This window comes from Chinchilla lanigera, unplaced genomic scaffold, assembly GCF_000276665.1.
Source record: "Chinchilla lanigera isolate Chin_1 unplaced genomic scaffold, ChiLan1.0 scaffold00033, whole genome shotgun sequence".
In the NCBI taxonomy this organism is placed as follows: domain Eukaryota; kingdom Metazoa; phylum Chordata; class Mammalia; order Rodentia; family Chinchillidae; genus Chinchilla; species Chinchilla lanigera.
The window spans coordinates 3309811-3335635 of record NW_004955434.1 but is presented as its reverse complement, the minus strand read 5'-3'; the positions used below and the strand labels follow the sequence as shown (position 1 = coordinate 3335635).

General features: G+C 36.9%; 1 protein-coding gene across 1 annotated transcript in view; it reads right to left on the bottom strand.

The window, feature by feature from the left end:
* Ptar1 (protein prenyltransferase alpha subunit repeat containing 1) overlaps positions 1-25817 on the bottom strand; it is a 46928-nt gene extending 21111 nt beyond the window's left edge. Inside the window, exons 1-3 of the mRNA XM_005388558.1 lie at positions 25668-25817; positions 17333-17502; positions 8663-8729 (exon numbers count right to left, since the gene is read on the bottom strand). Of these exons, the coding sequence (XP_005388615.1) occupies positions 8663-8729; positions 17333-17502; positions 25668-25753 (323 nt within the window). The 5' untranslated portion in view covers positions 25754-25817. The remainder of the gene's footprint in view (positions 1-8662; positions 8730-17332; positions 17503-25667) is intronic.
* Between the last annotated feature and the right edge of the window lie 8 nt (positions 25818-25825).

Genomic DNA, 25825 nt, shown 5'->3' with positions numbered 1-25825 from the left:
TTAAGAATTTCCCTGGTTTATTAAAAGCAACAGTTAATGATTTTTTTTGACTGATTTTACATGCTTATATCTGGTAATCTGAGCAACTACTTTGAAGACAACAATATGCAATATTACAACCATTGTTGAATTCCTATCATCTTGTTTTTTTTTTAAATTCTGTATTGTTTCTAAGGTTTTTTAAATTATTTTTTATTCTCTTTAAAAAAAATTTTCCCTATGGATTCTACATAATCTTTGTAATGAGTATTTTGAATGGTCAAGTGGTTTTTATTCACTAGCTGTGGATGTAATTTAATATCCTTTCTCCCTACAAATATATATTTAGGTTGCTCCCAACTTTTTGCTATTCTAAAAGAATTATGGGAAATAAACAAGAAACAAAGCCTTGTGCTCAGAAGTATTTCTTTTGTCCTATTAAGTTTCCAAGAGGTATTACCATGTGAAACACTTGCCCTTAATACAGTAGGTAGCCGGGTTTTTAAAAAATATAAACGGAAGTAATAGGCGTATGTTTTAAAGCTGACCAAGTTCAACCAAAGGTTGAATGCAACTTTAAAGAAGTTCACACTAGTTGCTACCTATTTTTCAGTAAATGCAATTTACATTTAATTTCTCAGATAAAGTTTTTGTATCACTATGTAGTTCAGGCTAACCTCGAACTCACAACAATCCTCCTGCCTCAGTCTCTCGAGTGCTGGGATTACAGGCATGCACCATCACACCAGAAAATCAGATATATTTTTGATGACAGGTGCTAATGTTACAAGTGTGCTTCCTATTAATTCTCAATATATTATTTTATAATAAAATCAGATCAATTATTAATCTTAAATTGTTATATTATTAATCTATTTTATAGATGTTTAAGCCCAACAAAACCAGAACCCGTATATATCAACTGCTTAGATGAATTTAGTTCTAAAAATGTCAGTAAATTTTCTTTCCAGCAGCAATGTACTATTTCTCAATTTTTATTTGATAAAGAAAATAACTTCCTTTTAAATGAAAATACAAATAGTGGTAACCGTTTATCACTTTAAGGTTGGTAACATTATAAAAGAATCTGAAGCAATACCTAGGTTTACTTTAACTGATTATTTTCCTTTCAATATACAGAAAACCTATTTTTCATTAAAAAACAAAACAAAAACACAAAAAAATAATGCACCAGCCAATTGCTTCTACAGGCTTAGAAAGCTTTTCTTCTGAAATCAGTAACATTCTCCTTAGACAGTAAATAGAAATATCTATGAAATAAAAGGATGCAAAGATTGCTCTGTGTAATTCTGACTACTTTGTAGTACAGTATTTCTCAAAGTGGAGCCCTTGACAGTGACCTCAGCGTATTCTGAAACAGGAGAAACACAGATTCTCAGTCTTGCAGACACACTCAAGCAGAAGCAGACAAGCAGAGTACTGTGTTTTAACAAACCCTTTGGGTGAGGCACATGAAAGTTCAGAACCACTATTGCAAAGAATGTACTGTACTATGTTTAATTTTCATTTGCTAAATTTAAGACACTGTTATTTACAATGCCTTTCCTCATTCTCATATATGGGGAGATAATAAAGTATTTCTTTAGAAAAGAGGGAGTCAACTTATAATGGAGTCTTTGCAAAGTTTCTTAAATTATGGGTGCTCTATTAATTTGTTTATTTTGAAAAAACAAACACTGTGTTTTAGGGAAGACAACTCAGTTTGAAACAACCTCAACCAACAGTATATATGACTTCTTACAAAGATCACATGACAAGCATAAAAAAGGAAGTGAAATATTATCAATTAATAAACATTCCTGGGTGCAAGACTGAACACCTTAAGGTGTTGGATACTGTTGCAAACAAGTTTTTTTTTTTTAAAAATTATTGTATTAAAAAGAAATACCGTAAGTGGTTAAGTTATGGCAATCTTAACATAGCAGTATAATAAAAAATCAACTCTTTCCTGAATTCGCAGAGTCAAGAAGAATCTGGATGGAGATGAGATTTCTAGTCACTTGAAGATTCAAATATAGTAACTCAAACAACTTAGATAGAAGAGGATGGGGGGGTCTGGAAAACTGCTAATAGGTAAAAATGACTTTATGATGACAAAGTCACTGATGTCAACTAAGTCATGTAAGGCACTTCAACAAAACTGATTAATAAAATGTAAGAAAGTGAAAACTGATAAACCAAAACATCTCCTGTCATTTTAAAGTTGTGTAACTAAATTGAAATAAATCTTAAGGCATTAACTTACTTCGTGAATATTCCCCAAAGCTTAGATAGTGATACAGTACTAGTCTAAAGAACATTTTTGGGGAAAATTTTCTTGCTGGAGAAATGGGGTGCTACCTTAAAGGTAAAGTAGATTGACTGGAGGAATCTTTGTGTTCATACTGAAAAGTCTAGCTTCTACTTCTTAGGTGGCACATTGCTGACAGAAGAAACAATGATCCTGGGATCATCAAACATTAGCAAAACCAGGAAGGGAAAAAGCATCTATTATGCTGAGGTTAGACAGCAGAGGTGGTAAGAACAATGCTATGTACAACCTTGTCAGGAGAATTATGTAAGTGAGGGCCACCATTTTTAAAAAGGTGAGATAAGGGAGTAGGTGGATGGGTTTTTGAAAAATGATAAAAAGTAGAATTATAAATGCAAAGAGCGGGGCTGGGGATTTAGCTCAGCAGCACAGCACCTGCCTGGCAAGCGCGAAGATGTGAGTTCGATTCCCCATACCAGAAAAAAAACAAAAAAAAAAAAAAAAAAAAAAAAGCAGAGGTCCCTCACGTAGCATATTTTTGAAATGATAAAGGTAACCCTTGTAAAAATCTGTGCTACGTCTTTTTACTAAATAGAAAAAAACTCTCATCACTTTCCACTGAAAACTCTTGTTCCTCAGGAAAAATCACCTCGTTCTGTAGCTAAAACACAACTATGGGAACTTTCACAGCCACCAAGAAGATTTGTATACTATCCTGTGCTTTCATCTATGAGACACTGTACTTTCATATTTCTGCAAAGTTTATTTTGATTGAGGCTGAATCTCTACTGGTTAGTTCTGTACTTGGTACACAACAATGAATTTTATGTACAAATGCCATCTTTTTTCTCCTCCAATCTTTATTCTGTCTGAACTAAAGATAGTCAGCCTCATAAAAACTGTCATCCACAGAACACTTTCCCTAATTACTGTTAAGTGATGTTACCTAGTTTACCTCTTACAATGACCCTGTAAGAATTAGTTGGGCCATGTGAAACTACCAATATTCAATCCTTTTTAGAAAAAAAACCAAATAAATGAACAGAGAAGTTGTAAAGACAAAACAGAGAACTCCCACATACTCTGCACCTAGGTTCCCTGCTGTCAAATCTTGTATTACTATCGTGTTTTTATCAAATTTGATGAGCTAATATTGATATTACTTAAGTCCACACTTTATTCAGAATTCCTTAGTTTTCTACCAAATTTTCTTTCTTTATTCCAGGGCCTTATCCAGGACCCCACATTACATTTTGATTGTTAAACTGCAGGCTCCTAGGCTCACTTTGCTTTTGATGGCTTCAACATTTTTTGAGGACCGCTCAGATATGTTGTATAATACTTTTATTGTGCTCAAACTCAGGTTATGGGTATGGAGAAAGAAGACTACACAGGTAAAGTACATCAAACCAGGAGCACATACGATCAACACGACTTATCATTGATGACGACCTGGATTACATGGTTGAGGGAATGTTATGTCAGGTTTCCTTACTGCTTTTTGGAAGGAAGTCACTGATTTTTTGATTCAGTGCACAGCCCACACTTAGAAACAGTGAATAATACTCTGCCTTCTGAAGAGAATTACCTATATAAACTAACAGCACGTTTGTCTTCTGCCTCCTGCTTTTTTATTCACTGATTCTTTTATGTCAGCATGGACTTATTTTATACTTGAGGTTATATGTCAGCATGGATACTCATTTTATGGATACTTATTTTATACTTGGGGTTATAGACCAATACCATGTCAAAGTAATTACCCCGTTATCCACAGTTTAAGTCACCCATGGTCAGAGCTAAAAAATTTTAAATGGAAAATTCCAGAAATAATGTGTTAAGTTTTAAATGGCATGTTGTTCTGAATTGCACGATAAAATCTCAGGAAGCATAGCTCAGCATCTGAATTATCCCTTTGTCCAGCGTACCCATTCTGCTTAAGTTCATTAGTCCCTTAGTAGGAAAAAACATATTATTCTTTGTTTTAGGCACCCACTATGATAAGCAAGGACTACTGCACTTATTTTGTTGCTGAAATCTTTCCAGCTTTTGCTCTTGGAAGTTCTTTTAATTGGTTCGTGTGTCCCTTTAACACAACCCCACTACTGTATACTTTGTTTTGAATAGTTTCCTTATTTTCTGACTCCACAGATGCACCAAAATCATCTTACATACTTTCTGCCCTAAGCCTAGAATCATCCATTTCTCCAAGAAGCCTAGTTTCTTTAACAGAGAATGGTGTTAGAAATCAGTACCTATGAGCTGAGCGGCAAGTTCAGTATTTTTGATCTAGGAAAAAAATAAAAATTCAAATGGTTCAACTCAGCATTATGTCAATTTTATAAAGAAGAAAACGGAGAATTGGAGGTGTTCAGTAATTTGCTCAATGCTTCCTAACTCAAACTGTCAGAACTAAGCCTCAAATCTGCATAATACAAAGTTATCAGTTTAAACCAATAGGCTGAGTAAGGAATATGAATCACTGGAGTTTAGTACCACCTATTTTAGTTGCTCAAAGATGTTGTTTACTCTTAAGTTCACAGACTGATGAAAAAGCAGGACAAAATGACAAAAACCTCTGTCATCAGGTAACTCACCAACTTTCAAGCAAAAACAGTCATTTTTTAATAACCAGGGTTTTTTTAAAAACTAGGCACCATTTACTATAATCATAGGAGATCAGCTAAAAAATTTATTTTAACTTCTATTATCCTCCCTAAGATTGTAACATTTAGAAACTGAACTAGATAATGACTATTCAGATCATTTTTTAGAAGTCTGTAAAATATAGTAAAAATCATTCAATGTTTCCCAGGGTTACTGTACAAGAAATATACCAAATATAACACAACGTGCTGAGTATCTGGTTTGTAACAAAGACCTCACAAGGTTAGACCAGTTTACTTCCAAGGTTAGTTGTTGTTTGTTCAAAATGCAGACATGATTTTGTGTCTTTATGTGATAATCAGTGAATACAAATCAAAATTTACCAACGCACATATCTGCAAGGGATTACAAAAATCCAGATTCCTTTTCACTTATAATAAAACTTTAATCATCTTTCAAGATTAATTGCTATACACATCACTGAAGTTAGATTTACAAAGCAATTTCCATTCAAAAGAAACTAAACTACGCACAAAAAGTCAGTTTTAAAAGAATCATAAAACTGATTTAGTTCAGATCTCTTATTTTATAAACCAAAACTCTTGAGAAATTAAAGGTTTTTGCCGAAAGTCAACTGCTAGTTAAGTGATGAAACAGAACTAAGTTGTATGGACCAGATTTTCTCTCCTACACTTAGCTGCCTTAAAGATATCTAATGAATAATGCAAGTGTATCTATGTTTACAGAGATGTATGTGTGTGTACAGATACGTAGCTATGTACATTTGTTTATACATTATGCTAGTAAAAACTTGTTTGGCATTTTTTTATTTTTGCTTTTGGAGGCAGGTCTCGGGACAGACTGACCCCAAATCTGTGACCCTTCTTCCTAAGCCTCCCGAGCACTGGGGATACAGGCTGCGCCACCACACCCGGCTTGCTAGCAAGAAATTTTTTTTAAGGATTTTCCATTTCCCTCTAATAATGAGAATGTGAAAACCTGAGGTACTCTTCTTTCCCCAATATCTTCATTTCTTTTTCACTGAATTTATTTTCAGTGTGCGGTTTGCAAACTTCATATTTCTTTGGTGCTGGGCATTAGAGAAACAAAGAAAAACAACAAAAGAAGAAAACAAAAAGACACAGTTCCTAACCTTCAAGAGCTCTCCACTGTAAGTTCACAGTATCTTCCTAAGAGTCCTTTTTGCTGATCTTTCCTTATCTTGCAAACTCTAGAACAGTACTGCTCAATAGAAATATGTGAATCACAAAGTAAGTACATACAGGATTTAAAATTTTTCTAACAGCTATATTAAAAACAAATACTGTATAAATTTATTTAATTCAATATATCCAAAATGTTATAATTTCAACAAATAATTAATAAAAAATGATGAGGTATTTCACTGTTTTGGGTACTCAGTCTTCAAAATCTGGCACAGTTATATTTCTAGCACATCTCCATGGAAACTAGTCGCCATTTCAAGGGCTCAACACAGACGAGCAGCTTCTGGTTACTACACTGGCCTCAGAAAATACTGGAGTATCTCAGTGCTCAGACTTTGAACGGGTTGTTTTTGCTATCTGCATCTACTCCTTTGCAGATCTCAGTTTTGTGACTTTAAAACTATCTATGTGCTCCAATTCCTACATTTTTATCTGGCCCAGGCTTTTCCGGTGAACTTTTAGATTAATATCCCTCTAGATGGACACAAAAAAACATGTGCCCAACCGAACTCTTGACTTCTAGCCACACATCCCGTTTTCAGAAAATGGCAATGTTCTTTTCAGTAGCTCCAGGCAAAACCAAACCCAAGCCTGATGCCCTTCTTTCATATCTAACTCATCATCTGTAGCTTTGCAATTTATGCAGATTTTACAACTATTCACCATTTCCACAGCTGAGCTCTTCAAGTCACCATCATCTCTCAGGAAAATCACTGAAACCTCTCCCTAACTTCCAAGCTACTTCCTGTACTTCTACTGTCTACTTCCCACACAGGACCCAGTTTTAAAATCTAAGCTATGTCCCTTCTCATCTTGAAAAACTGTAATGACTTTCTATCTCACCCAGAGTAAACGTCAAAAGTTAGGGTAACAACCTGCACATGTTAGATCTGGCCCACTACTCTCTGACCACATCTACTACTTTTTTCTTCATTCATGCTGCTCTAGCAACACGGACTTCTTGCAGTCCCAGAACACTCAGGGCCACTTGAGCCAGGACTGAGGGATTTTCCATCCACAGTTCCTTTCACTTGGAAGGCTCTTACCTGAGAAATCAAGGCTTTGACCCTGAACTTTGTGTTGGTTTTTCTCAAATGTTCCCTATTTAAAACAACAATACCAGCCCGGACTAGGGGCACAAGCCTGTAATCCCAGGACTCTGCGATGGTGAGGCAGCAGGTTCATAAATTTTGGCCCAGCCTGCACAACTTAGTAAGACCCTGTTTCCAAACGGGGTATGGGGGAGGCGAGCAGTGGGGGAACTGGAGATGCCACTCTGCGGAGGCCCTGGCTACTGCAAAACAGAGCCCCGCAATGACGCTTTCTCATCTTTTTGGCCTCTCTGCATTCTTTTCTCACTTTTTCTGCCTAGGATTTACCACCACTTGATCTAATGTTTTACCTTTGAATGCCCTTATTACTTTTCATTCACTATTAACAGACTTTTTGTATGCTTTGTTCATGGCTCTATTCCAGCGTCTAAACCTAGCACACAGTAGTTAATAAACATATGATGAATGAACAAATGTTCTCAAATACTGTATGTATCATATGAGGTAACAAATGGTGCAGTACAGTCCCTGAAATAAAGTAACCACTCAATAAACAGTCCATTCCTTACCTACTGCAGTGCTTCTCATCAGAAAATCAGAGCTCTAAAATCATATACAAATTTAAAGCTTTATATTTCATTTTATACACTTTAGTCTTTATAGATTTCTGGTCATTCATTATTTAAAGGACACTTTAAGAAAAAGACATACAAGTTCTTAATTAGTTTAAATTTACAATTTAGTCAATATTACAAAACAATAACTCAAGATATGGCCTTGCATATCTTGCACAGAAAATTAAATTGTATGATTTAGGATATCTTAAAAGATAATAATTTAGGATATTCAACAGGATTTTATTTTCATTTATTTATAATTTGTATTCTGCTTTCCTCTAGTCTAAAAGAATTTTAAGTATGTATGCATATACATGTTAACTGAAAATATTTAATGAAAAAATTATCCTGCTCTAATTGTAGTATTTCTATTAAGTGTTTTGTTTAAAATCTGTAATAATCAGATTCAAAGAACATAATATGAAAAACATGATATTGCTCTGAAACACTAAGTGTCAGACTCCTGACAATTTGCCCACAGGGATCAGAATGTCAACAATAAACTAAGACTAAAAACTGCAGCCTTCCATCGTCATCCCACATTCTCTTCTGCACTGCAGTGTTTCTCAAAAATACCAGTCAGTGTCTTATAGTTCACTCAGTTATGCCAGCTGCCATACCCCACATCCCCTAAAGGAAGGAAAATAAAAGCATGCACCAGATAGGGTACTATAATTCAATATGAAAATTTCCAGGCAAGAAAATTCATAGATATCAGACACAGACATGCAAAAGGCACCTACAGTATTCATCGGCGCTGTCATGGAGATACAAAGAATGGGTAGAAGAAAGTAAGTATAGGATGTCACGGACATAACAGATTATATGTCATCTTTCAAACATCTAACAACTCATAAATCTTCAGAAATATGGACAAACTTCATCTTATCACTTATGAAAATTATGTACCTCACATTCCATGCCGTGGTAAAATCTGGGTTTAGAAGCAGCAGAGTACACGTGACATCTATCAATTCTAAAATAAAAAGAAGTCATATTAAAAACAAATAGTCCTACCCTTCAAAGCCTGGTTTCTTTTAAGCTTCTCTCTCTCCAATTATAATAATACAGATCTCATGACATACTAATTTTAATGACAGACAACCTGGCTCTAAACTATAAGGGATATTCTCTACATGAAAAGTATCCTCAAGACTTTCTTCTACTTATAATAAACTCTTTTAAAAGTTGACACTAAATAATTTTACAATATAATGTCATTATTTTAGTAGTTTGGGGCACTGATTTAATATTTATCAAAGAAAACAATTCATTTAATTCCATTAATATCCCAAGTATAGAATATGTGCAAATTTTCAAAAGAGGGAAAAATGATTCACCAACCAACCCAATACACCTCATTACATTCTCCTGCAATATGTTTCTTTCCTGTGCAGTTTTACACTGCCATAGTAATGATAAAATTACTATATCTTTAAACATTTTTTTATTTTACAGATTCCTTTCCTTGGATATAGTTCCTGAAGTAGAACTATGTCAAAACAATAAAAAAATCTGCATGGCTTCTATTGTTTGTAAGTTGTGCTCCAAATGGACCATTAAAAATGCCAAGAGAAAGATGAGTTAACTTAAGAGAACTTAATGAAGTAATGTGAAGAAACTGCTTGTAATTCTGACCTACATAAGTTTGCTGTTCAAACTCAATGTGACGGTGCGGGCAATGTAGCTCAGTGGCAGAGCACTTGCCTTGGCCCTGGGTTGATCTCCAGCAGCGCAAAACAAAGCCAATGTGATGGATATTAAAAATCTGTACTTTAATTTACAATTTTATATTCATATGAATGTTTTTCATTTTGTCTACTACTTAAAGCTCATCTAGTGCTCACTTTGGCAGCACGTATACTTAAAACTCATCTATGAATAGCCTATTCATTTTTAAAAAGCTATCTACTACAATCTTGACAATATTCTTAAGTATTCAATTAAGCTCTAAAGCGTAGTTTTAAAAGAACAAAAAAAGTAGACATATTTCCTTTTACTAACATTGAAAAAAAATCTAGGCTACAATTATAAAATTAGAGGCATAAAACTAAATTAGGTAGCCCTACCAAGCATGTATTTGAGGTCAAGTAACTAAATAAGAATAATTGCTATACTTCATTTAGCATCACTGTGTACTAGACATGATATTAAGTACTTCTTTCACATTACTTCATTGAATTCTCATAACCAGTCTCTAAGACATTCTTACTCTATTTTATAGACGAAGAAAATGAAATTTACAAAGTTTAAGCAATTTGCCCAGTCTCTCAATTATATGTGACAAGTAAACATTTAACTGCTTTTAACAAATCAATTATACAGCAACTAAAATGTCTGTCTACAAGTAATTAGGACATTTTTCACGTTAAAGTAAAAGATAAACTTTTAAATATCTAAGAACAAAGTACCCAAGTGTTTATACATAAGTACACCCTACAGGCATTTAAAAATATTCTAGTTGATAAAATCAATTATTCTATCCTCATAGCATCTTAATAAATGATGGTAACATTTATTTTGAGCTCATGATTTCATTACTATTGAGCACACTGTCACATCTAATAATGAGCAACAAACAGGATCAGCCTACATTTTTGACCTGCATCTTTCCGGTCATAAGTTATCATTTGCATAAACATGATATGCTCCTGAAGAATAATCCAATTAATCTTTCCCTTCTTTCACTTTTAGTAAATTTAATTTGTAATATTTGCCAAGGATAATAGTAAAATGTTCTGTCCCACATTCATTTAATTCCACTAATATTCCATGTACTGACCATGGATGAAGGTTAAACTGATCCCTTAGGACTAAAAGAATAGGGTAATTTAAAAACCTTATTTCACCCTTTACAAGGTCACCTTTGGTTGGAGAGAATATACACACAATACTTACATAAGTCAAAATGAAAAAATTGGGAAGTAGAAGAATATACTACACTTTGTTGCCTAGAAAAGAATCTGTAATTCTTACACTGGTGTACCTGGGGGAGACTACAGAACATGGCAGCAAAAGCTCTGCAGACCATGGAAAAGGTGTGGCAAAGGTGAAGAGGCATGGACCTTCACACACAGTCTGTTCTCAGTGAGACAATGGGGAGCAGAGAGAATGTACTTTAAATATAAACCCTTCAAGAACATGGTCCCAGCCTCTTATCAGCCTGGCATTTCACTTTCTCCTTTCACATGCGAAACAACCGAAATCAAATCCCACCACCCTCTGAATATACCTCCTACCTGCCTACCTTCTCTTTCTGGACACAACCCATGTTTATCTGTTTACTATTCCTTCTACCAGAAATCTCTCCCTATGTTTCAACTTAAAGAATAACAACAAACTTTTTATATCTCAGGAACTCTTAAGTGTATCTTTCTATGAAAGCTCTATCTAGTAAGAGAAATCTTTCATCTGTTTTTTGTGCGTCATATTTCATTAATTACTTAAATACTACCCTTTTAATTAGACCATCAATTAAGAAGGCAGGTCCTCCTTAATACATCTTCAAATTATTTATTTAACAAATTTTTGGGAGCATCTACAATAAGCCAGGAACTGAGTGAAGATAAAGAAGACATGACCCCCATTCAAATGCACTTTAATATTGGTCCACAGCAAAAAGGGGTGGTAAGGGCTGAGGATTTAGCTCAGCGGCAAAAGCGCCTGCCTGGCAAGCGCAAGGTCGTGAGTTTGGTTCCTGGTACCGGAGAAAAACCAAAAAAAAAAAAAAGGGGGGGGGGTGGTAAGAGCCACTCTGCTTGGGTTTGAATCCCAGCTTCTCCACTTACTCCTATAAAACTTAACCTCTCTGAACCTCACTTTCATTAATTGTAAAATGGGGATAGTAGTATCTCAGTTATGCATGATGAGCTGTCTGATACAGTGATTGCTCAGTAAGTATTTGATCAAATAAATATCACTGCTACCTACCACTAAGAATGGATATTTTCAACATCAAAGACATCAGAAACAGTGAGGCAGTTATTCCTATAGAGAAACTGTCTAAATTTCTAAACTTATAAAATAACAAGAACGAAAAAAAGCACTAAGTAGGTAAGCAGCTATATGGCAAAGTTTAGACATGATGGGAAAGCTTTTAGAATCTCTTTGATGTCTACAATTATTCAAAAAGCCATTATATTACTAGGTAAAGAAAATGTGTAATTAATGGTAGTTGCTATTGTGTGTACTTTGAACACAACTGTCCCTCCCTATCCTCTACAAGTGAAGACAAGACCATCCTCCACAAAAAAGAGACTTCTGTATAACAGCAAAAGCAAACCATAACAAATAAATACAGAAAATTGAACCCCAATTTTCAATTTATGCCTATATGGAGAGAAAGGCTGTGCCCTTAGGAGGGCTATAGCAGCTGCTGCAGTTACAGGCTAGCTCTATCACTTCCTAGGACTTCATGGGCAGATCACTGTGTGTGCTTCAGAGTATCCTCCTCATCTGTAAAATGCAGCTAATATCAGTACTTCCTGATAAAGGTATTAAATGACTAAAACATGCAGTGTCAAGACAATACCTAATTCCTCTCTCCAAGCCTGTCTCCTAGCCCAATTCTACAGTGATACTCGGACCCGATGCTTCTAGATGGAGAATAACAATCTGAACTAGGCAATGATCCCTGGACAGAGATTTTTTTCCAATTTCTTAAGATTTTTTAGAACCTCAAGATTTAATACATCAATGGCCTCAACTAACCATCAGTAGTAACAAAATTAGCAGCATACACAACCACAGCCCTCCCCTTTAACAAACTACTAGCTTCCTGAATGAGGACTCAAGTTCCCATGCAAGAAGTGAGGGGGTGAAGTGGAATGTCAGAAATGAGAAAGGGCTAATCAATGAAAAGTAACTAGGTTAGAAATCAATGGATATAATTAAAGAACCAGATCCTCAGGGCAAGTCTCTGAGGTCCTGATTAGTATTCCCTTCCACTTGTGTGGAAACAGCAACAGAGGTGAAGTAATCTGCCTAAAGACACTGACAAGTGACTTTAGGATGCTGACGTACTGAGTATTTAAATTCAGGTCCATCTTCCTGCAAAGCAGATGCTCTGTCCACTTCAGGACACTACAGACAAGTACTCTGCCCTCTGTAGAAAGGACTAGCCAAAAACCCAAAGATAAACATGTATAAGCAAAAGCTTACTGTAATTATTTCATACTGTAATTATTTCCCTCTCTAAATTTTGCCAACTATGTATCATTTCTTCCTAGCCTTACCCAAAAGATATGAGCTACTTAAAGTCCTACTGTCTCCTGAAATTAAATGGCCCTGTCTCCACATATCAAAACAAAGACAGCAGACAAATGGTCATTACACATACTCCAAAATACTACTAGACCATCATATCACAGAAAAAAATGAAATCAGGTCACATTATATGCAGGAAAGTAAATTCCAGCTGTAACAAGGAAAGAACACAGGATGTGACAGAAGTCAGAGAAAACTTAATATGCATTCTCTGCAGTATTGCATTTTAGAAATGGTCCAATGCTAGCAGCACCTGGCAATGGTCAATGAGCTTGACAACTGTCTGATAGATAGATTTTCGTGCATCTACAAATAAATTCAGGGTCAACTTGCATTGGTTAATCTCTTCCTCCAAAATACACTGATTACTTATGAAGAGAGGATTAGGGTAGAGTTACCTTTTATAGTGCACAGTCAGAGTTGATAGCTAGACTAAGCTAAGAACTCTAGCTTACCAAATCCTTGTTATTCATTGGGTAAGGGTCTCTTTAGCACAGAAATGTGCTGCATAAATAAAGATGAGCCATAATCTCTATTCCAAACTCACAAACCAGTAGGGGGAAATCTTTTTAAATCATCAACTACAATGTAGCTTGGCAAGTGTTATTATGCAAGCTGTCTGAATAAGAACTCTCGTAAGAGGGTACAGAATTATCTCTTCGTGAAGCAGTCAAAAATACTTCACAGGGTTGAATGTAAATGTACACGTGTGCTTAACAACCTCACTCATGCTAACATTAAGACATGAGGACGGCCTCAGCAAAAGCACAAAAGAAAGACAGTAGTACATGGGCATGTCGGAGAATGGAATAACATGGGCTATGGTTGCACTGTATACCAAAAGGCTCCAAATGCAAATGTTTGTGGAGTTCAAATGAAAGTCAAAAAAGGAGAAAACTGAAACTGATGAGGTAAATGACACTACATCTCACTGTCTGAAAGGTGTGAAGATATGTGGTAAACCAGAAGACTTGCCCATTTAAGAAAAGTAGAGGAAAAGTAGAGGACGGAGGCTCAGCCGTTGCTGTGCAGAAACCTGTGCACATAGCTTCCTGATTTTTCAAGTGAAGACAGAAGCCCAGATTTTCATCCCGATTTTAAACATGTATTCTAATTAAGAACAATTATTAAAACATTACACAAGCCAAACTGAAGTAAATCTGTAGACAAGCTGCCTGCCTACAACCTCAGACGATGCCTGTGAACTGGAGGAAACACTAGCGAGGCAGGCAAGGCTGTAGACAACCTGGAATATGACGCTAATGAGTTTAAACTCCACACTGACAGCTCAGGCATCAAGAAAGAAGATGAGCAGACACATATTAAAATAAGGTGAGCACACACTTATCTCAGAGAAGCACTTCTCTAAAGACATTCTGAAGAATGTCATGTCCCTGGTTTGATCCTGAGGTTTTGGCAACCTCCCCTCAAAAGCGAGGAAGGGAGGTACTATTTAAAGTGTTTCATTAACGGTGCAAAGGACAAGGATTATAGAAGAGCCTGAAAGTGGGACAGACCAGTTATGAGGTAATAACATCTGTCCATATGAGAAATAAGGAAGGCCTCGCCAGCAAAAGAAATAGCAGAAAATGGCCTTAAAGGCACAGCTCAGTGATAGACTGAATTTAGGGATGGGGGGAAGAGGAAGATGGTACAGTAAAAAGCAGCAGGAGGGTACAGTACTCAAATACCAAGTGTGGGACAGAGCTCTGCCTCGTCAGTATTCTTAATGCTGGGGTCTTCATCTGGGTGGGTTTTATTGTTTTTGTATTTTTAGTATTTGTCATGGATTTCTCAGAAACAGTAGCATTCTTCTCCCAAACCAAATATGGCTATTATTACAGCAACTTTAAAAAAAAAAGCAGTCTTTAAGTAATTAAATAGGATGCTTTCTAAACGTCTAAGGAACCTGCTACAACTATAAGAGAATGAATTCAGTTTGGTTAAGAAGAGAAAAAAATCTACCCCAGTAATAAAGGTCACCTTTACATGGATGCTTAGGATTCCAGCCTGATCAATCATGCAGACACTGACATTCCGAATCGTTAGGGTGTCAGCTTTCTTTACATGGCTTTTCTTATACAGAATTTTCTGCAAAATAGTTGTAAAGGATTGGAATTTTCATGAAAATTTTTTTTCCTAATAAATCTGACATATTTCTTTTAGGAAGCTTCACCTCTGTGATTTAATTGTTTCGGTTCATAAGTCTGGCATAATACTGTCCATCAGTCAGTATTTTCAGATACCTTTTTCTGTCAAGTCAGAAATTTACTTCCTCATTTTTAATGCTAATATACAAACTGAACAATAGGTGATACCACACTAAACTATGCCGCCCCTCACAAAAGGGAAATTAAATGATGATCCCTGAGGATACAGGACAGAATAAAATCAAACTTTGCTTCTATGCATGTGCACAGTTGTATCAAAATTCAAAAGTTATGATAACGGATACTCGGGTGAGTGAGCAAGCTTAATCATCTGATCGTCTATATAAGGCCTCCCGGAACTATCAAACTAACAGTATGTGATAAGGAGACACAGCAAAGCCTGCAATAGAGTTCAGAAGGACAAGAAATAGAAATGGAAAGAAGAACTTGGATGACCACAGGAAGATGGTAGGTGGGCTGGCACACAGCTAATGAAACAGCTGTGAAATAGCTGTGAAATACGGTAACCTAAGCTGACTTTTAAAAACTCATATTGTTTCTTCTCTATGACAGAATCATGCTATCTCTCCTTGCCCCTCACACTGGAGTCAGTTACATACTGGCCCAATTATATATTTCTGTGCAGCAGAATACAAACAATACAAGCTTGGTTTCATACGGTGCTACTTTCTACCTCCACATTATTGAAACTTATGATGTGGTGATGGACTAGAACATTAAAGTGGGTCTAAATAAATAAAAATAATTTTACATTTAATGTGTCTTACATTTAAATGTGTCTAAACTTACATTTAAACGTGTCTAAACTTATACATTAAAGTCTATGCCATACACTTAGGTCATGCAATCAAATTATGTTTGAGTTTAGGCATGGCCTTCTCGTCAGAATACGAACCAAGTGAATTACACAGAAAATAGAAACTACTCCTAATTAAAGCTTCAACCCCACTTTTCCGGTCTAAACAGGGAAAGGTACTACTTAACCTATTATGACAGCATGTTAGGGTCAGTGCTGAGAGGAATTCAGGGAAATCATGATACTCTTTATCCCCTATCCTTAAAGAGACTAGCACTCAACTGTAAACTTCCAGAATAATGGGACCATTTACCATTCATTCTTATTCTTCAGAGTACTTATAACAGCTTCTGGTATGAGTAGGCTCTTGATAATGGCTATTGAACTGGTAATTACATTCTCTGGGGAAACAGTTCTTGTTCAAAATCAGCCTACAGCCACAAGGAGCACTTTTAAAGGTACAGAAGAGGACAGTCTTAGATGTGTACTCTCCCCCACAAGGTGAGACTTGAGGTGAGCCCAAAAGATCACCAGAATTTGTACACATGGAAGTTTAATACAGAATACCAAAAAACAGAAATGTGGGATAATTACGAATGTTTTGATGCAGTAAAGAATTATTTTAAGAAGTAAAAGAAGAAAATGTTGGGATAGTTCTTCTTTTGCTCATTTCATTTTTTTAAAAAAGTTTTTGGCACCAGGAATTGAACTGAGGACTTTGTGCTTGCCAGCCAAGGGCTGTGCTGCTGAGCTATATCCTCGGCCCCTTTGCTCATTTCAGTGCAGGAGTAAGACTCAGAAAGCCAGAGCTCAAGTAAGATTCACAGCGTAATGGCCCACTCATAAATCACTGCGCTGGATCATACCATAACTACCACCATGATGATGATATCTCCACCATCTCATTTGGATTGCTACAAAAACAAGTTCTACTGTCCGTAAAATACGCAAATATCACAAACCAGAAGGTGGGACTGTAGGGAATAAAAGCCTCTTCCAAGATAATCAAACTCTTTTTAAGCCTGAATGCTTTTTTGAGAGAGGATGCTTTCCTCAAATAAAATCTTACAAATGACCCTACTATATCAATAGATAAAGTAAGAATTGCTTTGGCTGTAGCCAGTAGCCTGGAATCTGGTCTAAGGGACCGCCACATAATCACTGCAGCTGTAAAAATGGAAAACTAACAATCTAGTTGAAATTCTTCACGTGAGGAGAGATGTTAAACACCTGCGCAGGCAGTGAAGGGAAGAGCCAAAACTAGACTCACAACACCCAGAGCAGGGTTCTTTCCACTATATTCCATGCCGCTGCTAAAAACCAGAAGAAGACACGGTTCATACTTACCATCTTTGTTCAGCCACTGCTTTCTTGTCCTGTACAAAAGGAGTTTGTTGTGGACGTACGGTAAAAGAAACTTGACACACCAGCTCTCCACTCCGAGTTTGTTTTCAACCAGTACTATGGGACTCCGGTTATACCTTGCTTCAGGACATGGAATCAGGCCAATTTCATCTCTTAATACACAAAACATAACAAAGAATTAAAGGTAATACTGGCCTCCTCAAAATTTTTTTATCCCCCCCCCACATATTTCCCTTTCTTTAAAATATCATTTACCTTACCTACTATAGCAAAAAACCAAAAAATATAAAATTTGGTGGTAATGGCAGAATATGGGAAAAACAGTGTGATGGATTACTGCTGCCAATAAGACTAATCACTCCTCTCATCTTTGAACGGCAATTTGAAAATCTCTCAAAATTTTGAATACTGTACTGTATTCAATAATTCCACTAACTGGAATTGATCCTATCCTAAAAATATGAATATAATGTTCATTGCAACTAAACAGGAACCAATCTAAATGTTTATCAATGTAAGAACATCAAAAAAAGGATGTAGCCCATCCATGTGCCAGACTATTAAAAAAATTAAGTAGATATGCATATGTTAGCATAGAAAGATTACCAAGGTATGCTGAATAAACGAAAAGCAGAATACTGAACACAATATACAGCACAAAGCCTTTTGTATAATTTTCTATTTAAAAGATACATAGTTAAGTTAAAAAAAATTTTTGGGAAGGACATTAAGCTATCCAGAGAAGAATATATTTAGGAAGGATTTTATTTTTATAGAATTTACACTTTTAATGTCACTTGTATTATTCCTATTTTTTTTAGATGTAAATAAATGTTGTTTGCCTGCTAATACATGTGGAACAGAAACAAATTATCAATTAAAATTATGTTGTCGGTGAGACTCTGATAATCTTTTTCCTATTTTTTACATTTAGTGTTTTCCAAATTTTTGTTTAAATTTTATTTTTCTTAGTAAATGTTCGCAGTCCGTAATGATTACACTCGTGATGGGGAGTTAGTACATGTACATAACACACTTTAATTCTTTTTATGTCCCCTTCCCCTTTTTCCCTCCCTCTTCCTCCATCTCTTCGTCAGCTTCTGATCTGTAAAAGATCCACGTCTGTTTCCTCTATACTTTTCTATATCTTAAAAAACACCCTAATCAATGTCAAAACACAAAATTCATTTCAGAATTTGATCATTCTGATCTATAGTCACATCTGTATCCTTCAATCCACCTCAACTTTTAGGCTGAAAACTTGTACTGCAGGCAGAAATTTAATAACTAATATGTAGGACGTCTGACTTACCACAGTAAGCAATACAGATGTTTTTGCCTAGCCTGCCTCCCCACATTTCAACTATAAAGCTATAATTTCTGCTTTCATAGAGCATCCTTTCTCAAAGAGAAAACTCGTTTGTTTAATGGGTAACTCTTAATAGCAAGAATTGCTGCAATAAGTAATATTTTGAATATTTATATTTTTAAATATATCTTTAAAAAACAAAATAAAACACTGATTTTCAGAGTTTGTGTGTGGCACTACATTTTAAGTCACTGGTATTCCACTGTCAAAACATAATGACAGATGCAGTCTGGGGAAACCAGCTCAATCACAGGTTATAAGAAAACAAATCTCTTGTTTTTTTGGTTAGGTCACTGTCATCAATTGGGAGGAAGCAGTAGATCTCAAATAAAATTTCTCCCAGAAACGCAAACCTGGATAGCTCTAAGGTAACCTTTCTACCGATCACTGCAGTAGAGGCACAGGGAGATATCAATAACAAAGGGAACTCTGAAGGATACAAGTCACTAAAATTCCTTCGAACTAATTTAACTCCAAAAAGGTATTTTGTCCTGACAAACACGTTCAGCAGATTCAAAGGTGCTCCCAAATACCTTGTCAATCGTACTTCATATATTAGTATCTGCAATGTTATTTTTAGATTCTCAAAATACAAAAATGAATGAAATAAGGTGGCCTCAGACTTCAAAGAGCTAATAGTTTTTTGAAGAGTTGTCAGTATTTTTGATAAAATGTTATCACTTTGTCCCTCCAGTTATATAAATAAAATATCTATAGGAAGAACAGGAGCAATGTTGAGAAGGCATCTGAGGTCAATGTCCAGTATTTAAAAATATGTATTTCCATTTATATTTGGTGATATTAACCTTGAAATAAGTGAGACTCACTGTTAGGGTTACTCACTGAATCTAGTATACCAGACTAATGTATTTTCTGGTGTTCAGGTTTTACTATATAAAGTGGGCCATTAAAAACAAAACAAAACAAACAAGAATTAAAGAAAAAAATCCTCAATCTAATTTTTCAGGAAATTCTTTCTTCCGAGATCTAACAACCACTAATAACACTTCAAAGAATTGCAAAAGCCAAAAGTATAAATGTTATAGTAACAAGAATAAAAGAATCCTGGCTTCTGGGCATAGTCTGTTTTAAATTAAATTCCCAATGTAAAAGCATTAATTGTACCAGAAATAAAATGCCCAACTACTAATTTGGTACCTAAATTACATGACAAAACCATCAGCACAATTAAAAAAACACACTACCCTTTTAAGAAACACTTCTAAAAACAAAAACACATTGGAGATAGCAGGTACTCAATAACTGCTTATAGAAAAACATTATTCTAGTACTTCAGTAATAATATTCAAACTGTTTTCAAAGGTTGTCACTTTTTAATCCTACAAAAGAACACTACCTCTGATTTTCTGTAACAACACCCTGTACTAAAAACAACATGAGACATATATAATGCCACTTTCGCCTCTACAGATCTTTCTTCATATACAGAAAGGCAGAACTGCATTATATCTCCAATAAAGGAATGGGGCAGACCTTATCCATCCAAGAGAAACTCGACAGTTATTTGTATGTTAGAAAAATGAAAATAGTTATAACAAAAAATGTCAAGCCTTAGGAAAAAAACAAAAACACACGGGAAGAGTAGTAGTAACATGCACAGACAAAAACAGGAATGTAACCAGTTTCTCCTTTATACCACTGACAGGTAAATCGTTCGGTCACTTGCCGTCAGGATGCCCATCTAAAACACAGGAATAATACCTTCTCTTGCTTGTAATGAAAAGCAAACTCTTCTTTTAAGATACTGTAGGTCAGTCGGGAAAGTGCTCTGGTTAATAGATAATGGAAAGCTGGGGCAAAGAATGTTAAACCTTTGTCAAGTTACAGGACCCCAAGATATAGTGGTGTGTTGCTTCCTAAAATATGTAATATTTACTTTATAAAGATAATAGATCAGTAAGTTTCCAAATAACAATGTGTTTGATTTCAGCCTTCTATGCCTATATTCTTAGGTCACAGGCCACTTTTTCAGGTTTTTTTTTTTTTTTTTGAGACAGAGTCTCACTATGTAGTGCAGGCTGGCCTTGAGCTCGCTTAGGTAGCCCAGGTTGGCCTCACACTCTTGTGATCCTCCTGCCTCAGCCTCCTGACTGCTGGGATTATAGGCGTGCACCACCATGCCTGGCAGATAAATCTGAGCAGAATTCGAGACGTTCTTTCTCTAGGTTTTCACTTTACCAGATGAGGAAACTGAGTTACAACGCGGTTAAAGGGGTTATCTAAGATCACATTGCTAACTAAATTAAGAATCTGGGCCTTCTAGTACTTATCCTGAAGCTCTAGACTGAAGAGCAAATCAGTATTTAGAGTAATTCCCTCTGAGTTTCTGGCAGTTTAAATTCTACCTTCATAACCAAAAAAGAGGTGGAAAACTCAGGAAAAACAAACTAAAAGCCATTTGTCACCACAGTCAGCATCTGGATATCTATCCTTTTTTCGTATTTTATAAAAAGTAGGATCACACTGAATATAATCCTCTTTTTTTTAAACAAAACTTGGCCATTCACTTACATTTTCTTACATAATTACTCCCCCCCACCACTGGGAATCGAACTCACGACCTTGCACCTGAGCTAAATCACCAGCCCCTACATAATTACTTTTAATGGCTGCAGTGAATGTGCTATAAGTACCAAATACATTTCTAATTATTTCCTCAAAAATAAGAGGAATTTGTGATGCTTTCACCACCAGGATATTTCACTGTTTTATAGTTAAGTTTCTAGTCATTTAAGAATGCTGGTATTTATCAGTGTGCTCTAGTAAATACTACCCAAATTACCAACATCACAAGATTTTTAAAGATATCAAGGTTTGGGACCACACTGGAGTTCTGACCTGCTAATAAAAGAGATACCATAAGGCTTATTTCTTAGGTTACTTTTCCAGGTTGCTAAAAGCAGCCAGTAAATTCACTTAAGATCATACACAGTATGAAACATCTCTGAGTGCCTCGCTTCACAACGGGCATATCGGCTTCCAGATGAAGTTCAGCATTCATATTACATGGATTTTTTTTTTTTGGTTTTTCTCCGGTACCGGGAACCGAACTCACAACCTTGCGCTTGCCAGGCAGGCGCTTTTGCCGCTGAGCTAAATCCCCAGCCCCAATATTACATGGATATTGACTCTGTTCCTTACTGAAGACACCTGTCTATCCAGTTAGTAAGTAAAAGGGTAAGTAAGGATCAGATCCCGGACTTTCAAACTCTGAATCCAAACTTTCACAACTATACCACTGTTTAAATAAATACAAGTAAGTAAATCAAATGTAAGACTACGAGACTATCTGACTTCCTATTCTTTAATTCAATCCGCAGGCAAACTAAAACTACCATTTATTATCATTCCCTTATGCAAAATTTCATTAAAGCCTATCTACTGCTTAGAAGGTATATTTTCGGAGCTGGACGTGGTGGCACATGCCTATAACCCCAGCACTCAGGAGGTTGAGGTAGGAGGATCATTGCGAGTTCGAGGCCAGCCTGGGCTACAAAGTGAGCTCAAGGCCAGCCTGAACTGCATAGCAACACCCTGTCTCAAAAGGACAAAAACAAAAAACAAAAAAAACCCCAAACTATATTTTCCCTAAGCCCAACTATTCATTCCTCATGTCTCAATGTAAATGCTATTTCCTCAGAAAAAAACTAAACAAGCCTTCCTTGTTATTATTTATTTCAAAATATCTTTCTTACCCTTTTTGAGCCTTCTCAATTTGCGTTTTGAATTCTTAAAGTTCCAATAAGGATAGGGACTATGTCTGTTCTGTTACCAATCTAGTCCCAGCTCCGAGCCCCACCCAACATATTCAGAGAGCAGTATGTTATCATGATGTGGCTTTTTTGGTTAAGTGTATGAACAGAATAAAAGAAATTAGGCCAGAGTCAAGAACTTCCATAATCCGTTCTACAGTATCCTCTAAATCACATTTTTCTACTTTTGATCAATTCCCTGCTCCCAGTAGAGGTCTCTGGCTCCCTCTGACACGTAAGACCTCTTAAGAGTCCTGCCCCAGACTTGCCAGCCTCCTTTCTACTCCTAAGGGACTCTCAGTCAAGTGCTCACCATACTACAACCTTTACCCTGAACTGCTCTGCAGAATTAATTTACTGTTCATACATGTAGGTTTTAGGCTTCTGCATATAGACGCAAACTGTGAAATCCACTAGTCATTGGGCATATAGGATCACTCCACATAGATATATTAAATTTAAAAATTCAGTGCCTCATTCACATTAGTACATTTCAAGGGCTTAATCGGTACACATGGATAATACAGCAGTTCTAGAACATTTCCAACATCATGAAAATTCTGAATGTCTTCATACAAGCAGTATTTTATACTTCTTCCTGGCCTATACAGTGAAGATGGCACCTTTAGCAACTCAAAAGAGCAATTAAATATTCGATAAACAAAACACATTCATTAAGTAAAACAAAAAGCAGCCCACAACTTGCTGGGTAAGAGAGATTTAACACGACCCTAGTTACACTGCAAATAGCCGTCTTCCACATGAACACAGGATCTGTACACTACGACGGTAATGCCCATGGACACTAGGATGGATAACACCCATCCCTGGGTCAAGTACGATTCTCTGACAGTCAAATGTGTGGAGACTCAACAACACTTTGTTGGTTTGGTATGGCATTTTCCAGTCTGCAAAGTGCTTCACATTCATGTGAGGAGATTTTCCTGTGTTCTCATCAGTCTTACAAGATCAAGAGGAAAGAAACAAAGGCTGAAAGATGGTAACCTGTCCAGATCTGACAGCAAGAAATACTACGTCTCAGTGCATCTTAGGCTGCTTCTGGCTGGATATTTCCATACAGACAAAGTCAATATACTTAATAAAATAGATGTTGAAAAACTTATCATCTACCTCATGTCTGGAGAAAAACAGGAAAAAACTTTTAAAAAAAAATTTATAACACTGTAGTTAGATACTAACTTTGTTTTTTTTTTTTGGTTTTTCTCCGGTACCGGGAACCGAACTCACGACCTTGCGCTTGCCAAGCAGGCGCTTTTGCCGCTGAGCTAAATCCCCAGCCCCAGTTAGATACTAACTTTAAAGGTAAACAACATTTTTTTGAAAATCCCACTATAAGACACTTTAAACTACACATAGTAAATTACTGAAGATTTTCTACTGTAAAGAATAGGTACCAAAATAGATATTGACTAATATTAAATCACAAATTAAAGACATAATACCTATTATTTCAAATTACAAATGCCCAACATCTCAAACTGTTAAATCTTGAGTGATCCAAATGATTACAAGTTATATATTAATGGAGAATATGTTAATGATATTTCACAGTAAAAATACAAAGGAACATTATAGTCCTTTATGAGGTTTGATAAATGTGATCCAGAAGAACTGGGACGTGTTTCAAATTGCAGGGTCAACCTACAAACCAATTAACAGCTGCAGTTTTTTCAAATATGATACTCCTTTAATCTACCTCAAAGAAGGGAAACTAACGTGATTAGTGTATTAGACTTCTAACTTCTGTATTTCTTGTGGAAAGTAATACCAATGATCAGAAAACAGGCCCTTCATTCTCCCAACTTGTTTTGGAGGATGTCTCTTATGTGGAGAGACTGACACACAACAAGGCATCAAAGCATTCTTTGGAAGGCCCAACAACCACCATGGTTACTGCCAGGAAATCACTCCAAACACTCATTTTGAAAAGGGCAGCAGCCGATACGCAGGAAGGAAGAGGAGGACGCTGTCAGAGGTGGCAGGTGTGTTTTGAGGTCAGCAGTGTTTTGTTTTTAATAAAGCACACAGCTGCAGGTCTCCCACTGTACACCACAAGGGAGCAAGACATCGGAGGGCTCCATTCTCTCATAAGCATCGCCGTGGTGGAAAAGAACCCTTTATTTAGATGGAGGATTGACATTTCTTTCATGCAAAAAAAGCTGAAGGGGTTGGGATGCTTAAAGAGAATAATTCATGTGCTCCAGTTTAAAGGATAAATTATTAAAACTAAATCTCATAAATAAAAATAATGTAAAAGTGGATTTCAGATTCTTTCCCCAGGGAGGAAGAGGGATGGGAAAGGAGCTACACGCTTGCTGCTTCCTCATAATGTTGTAGATAACTCCTAATAGCTTCCTTTTCACTCGTCACGTAAGGGAAAAGTGTCAGAAAGTGTACGACAGTGTGTTGTCTTCGGAGACTTCAAGCAAAAGGGAAATAAGGAGGTAGAGACGCGTGTTTCCGTTCCACAGTAACCTGATAAAGAGGGCAGCGGTGCAGGGATAAAAATGTTACCACGCTCCCTCCTAACTATGAATCAGCTTATGCTAAAAAGTGTCCAAGTTTCATCCGCCTTACTCCACACACACCGTTCTACAGCGCTTACAGTTTTAAGAACGCTGTTTACATTCAAAGCACAATGTTTTATCAGAGTCACTGACAAGGGAGTAGAAAGTCAAAAGTAGCTTCGGAGTACCTTTAGTTAGTAAACTGAAGGTTTAGGGCTCTGTTTTTGTTTTTGTTGGTGAATAACAGGAAGATCGGTAACGCTCTTAGCGACGCCGGGATGCACCTCCAAAGAGTTGCGTGCAGAAGCACAGCCAGCTCTACACCGTCTGCGCTGCAGACCTTACACGCAGGCAGCTACGGATCTACGGCCGAAGTCGTCCGAGTTTCGCCAACTCCCGGGAAAGGGTGGGGAGGGAGAGGGAAACAGAGTCCTTCCGTTTGGGTTTCCGAGGTCACCTGCAGGGACGCGCCCCGGTAAGGCAAAGGCAGCCCGGCGGCGCCGACAAAGGTCCGCCCGACCGCGCTCCGCTCCCCGGCGGGCTCCTGGGCCGGGAGCCCGGTCCGCCCGCCGCCCAGCTCCGCTCCCGGAGGGGCCCGGCCGCTCCCACGCCACGACCCCCAGGGGCGGAGGAGGCGCGCGACTCACATGTGCGGGTTCCTCCTGAAGGCATTGGTGATGTCCTTCACTACCCGCTGCACCAGCACCGCCACCTCCTCGCTCGTCTCGGCCATGTTGGCGGCGGCCGCGGCGGCTAGAGCGCGCTCCGGGAGAGCGATCCGCGGGCGGGAGTGCGGGCGCGCGCC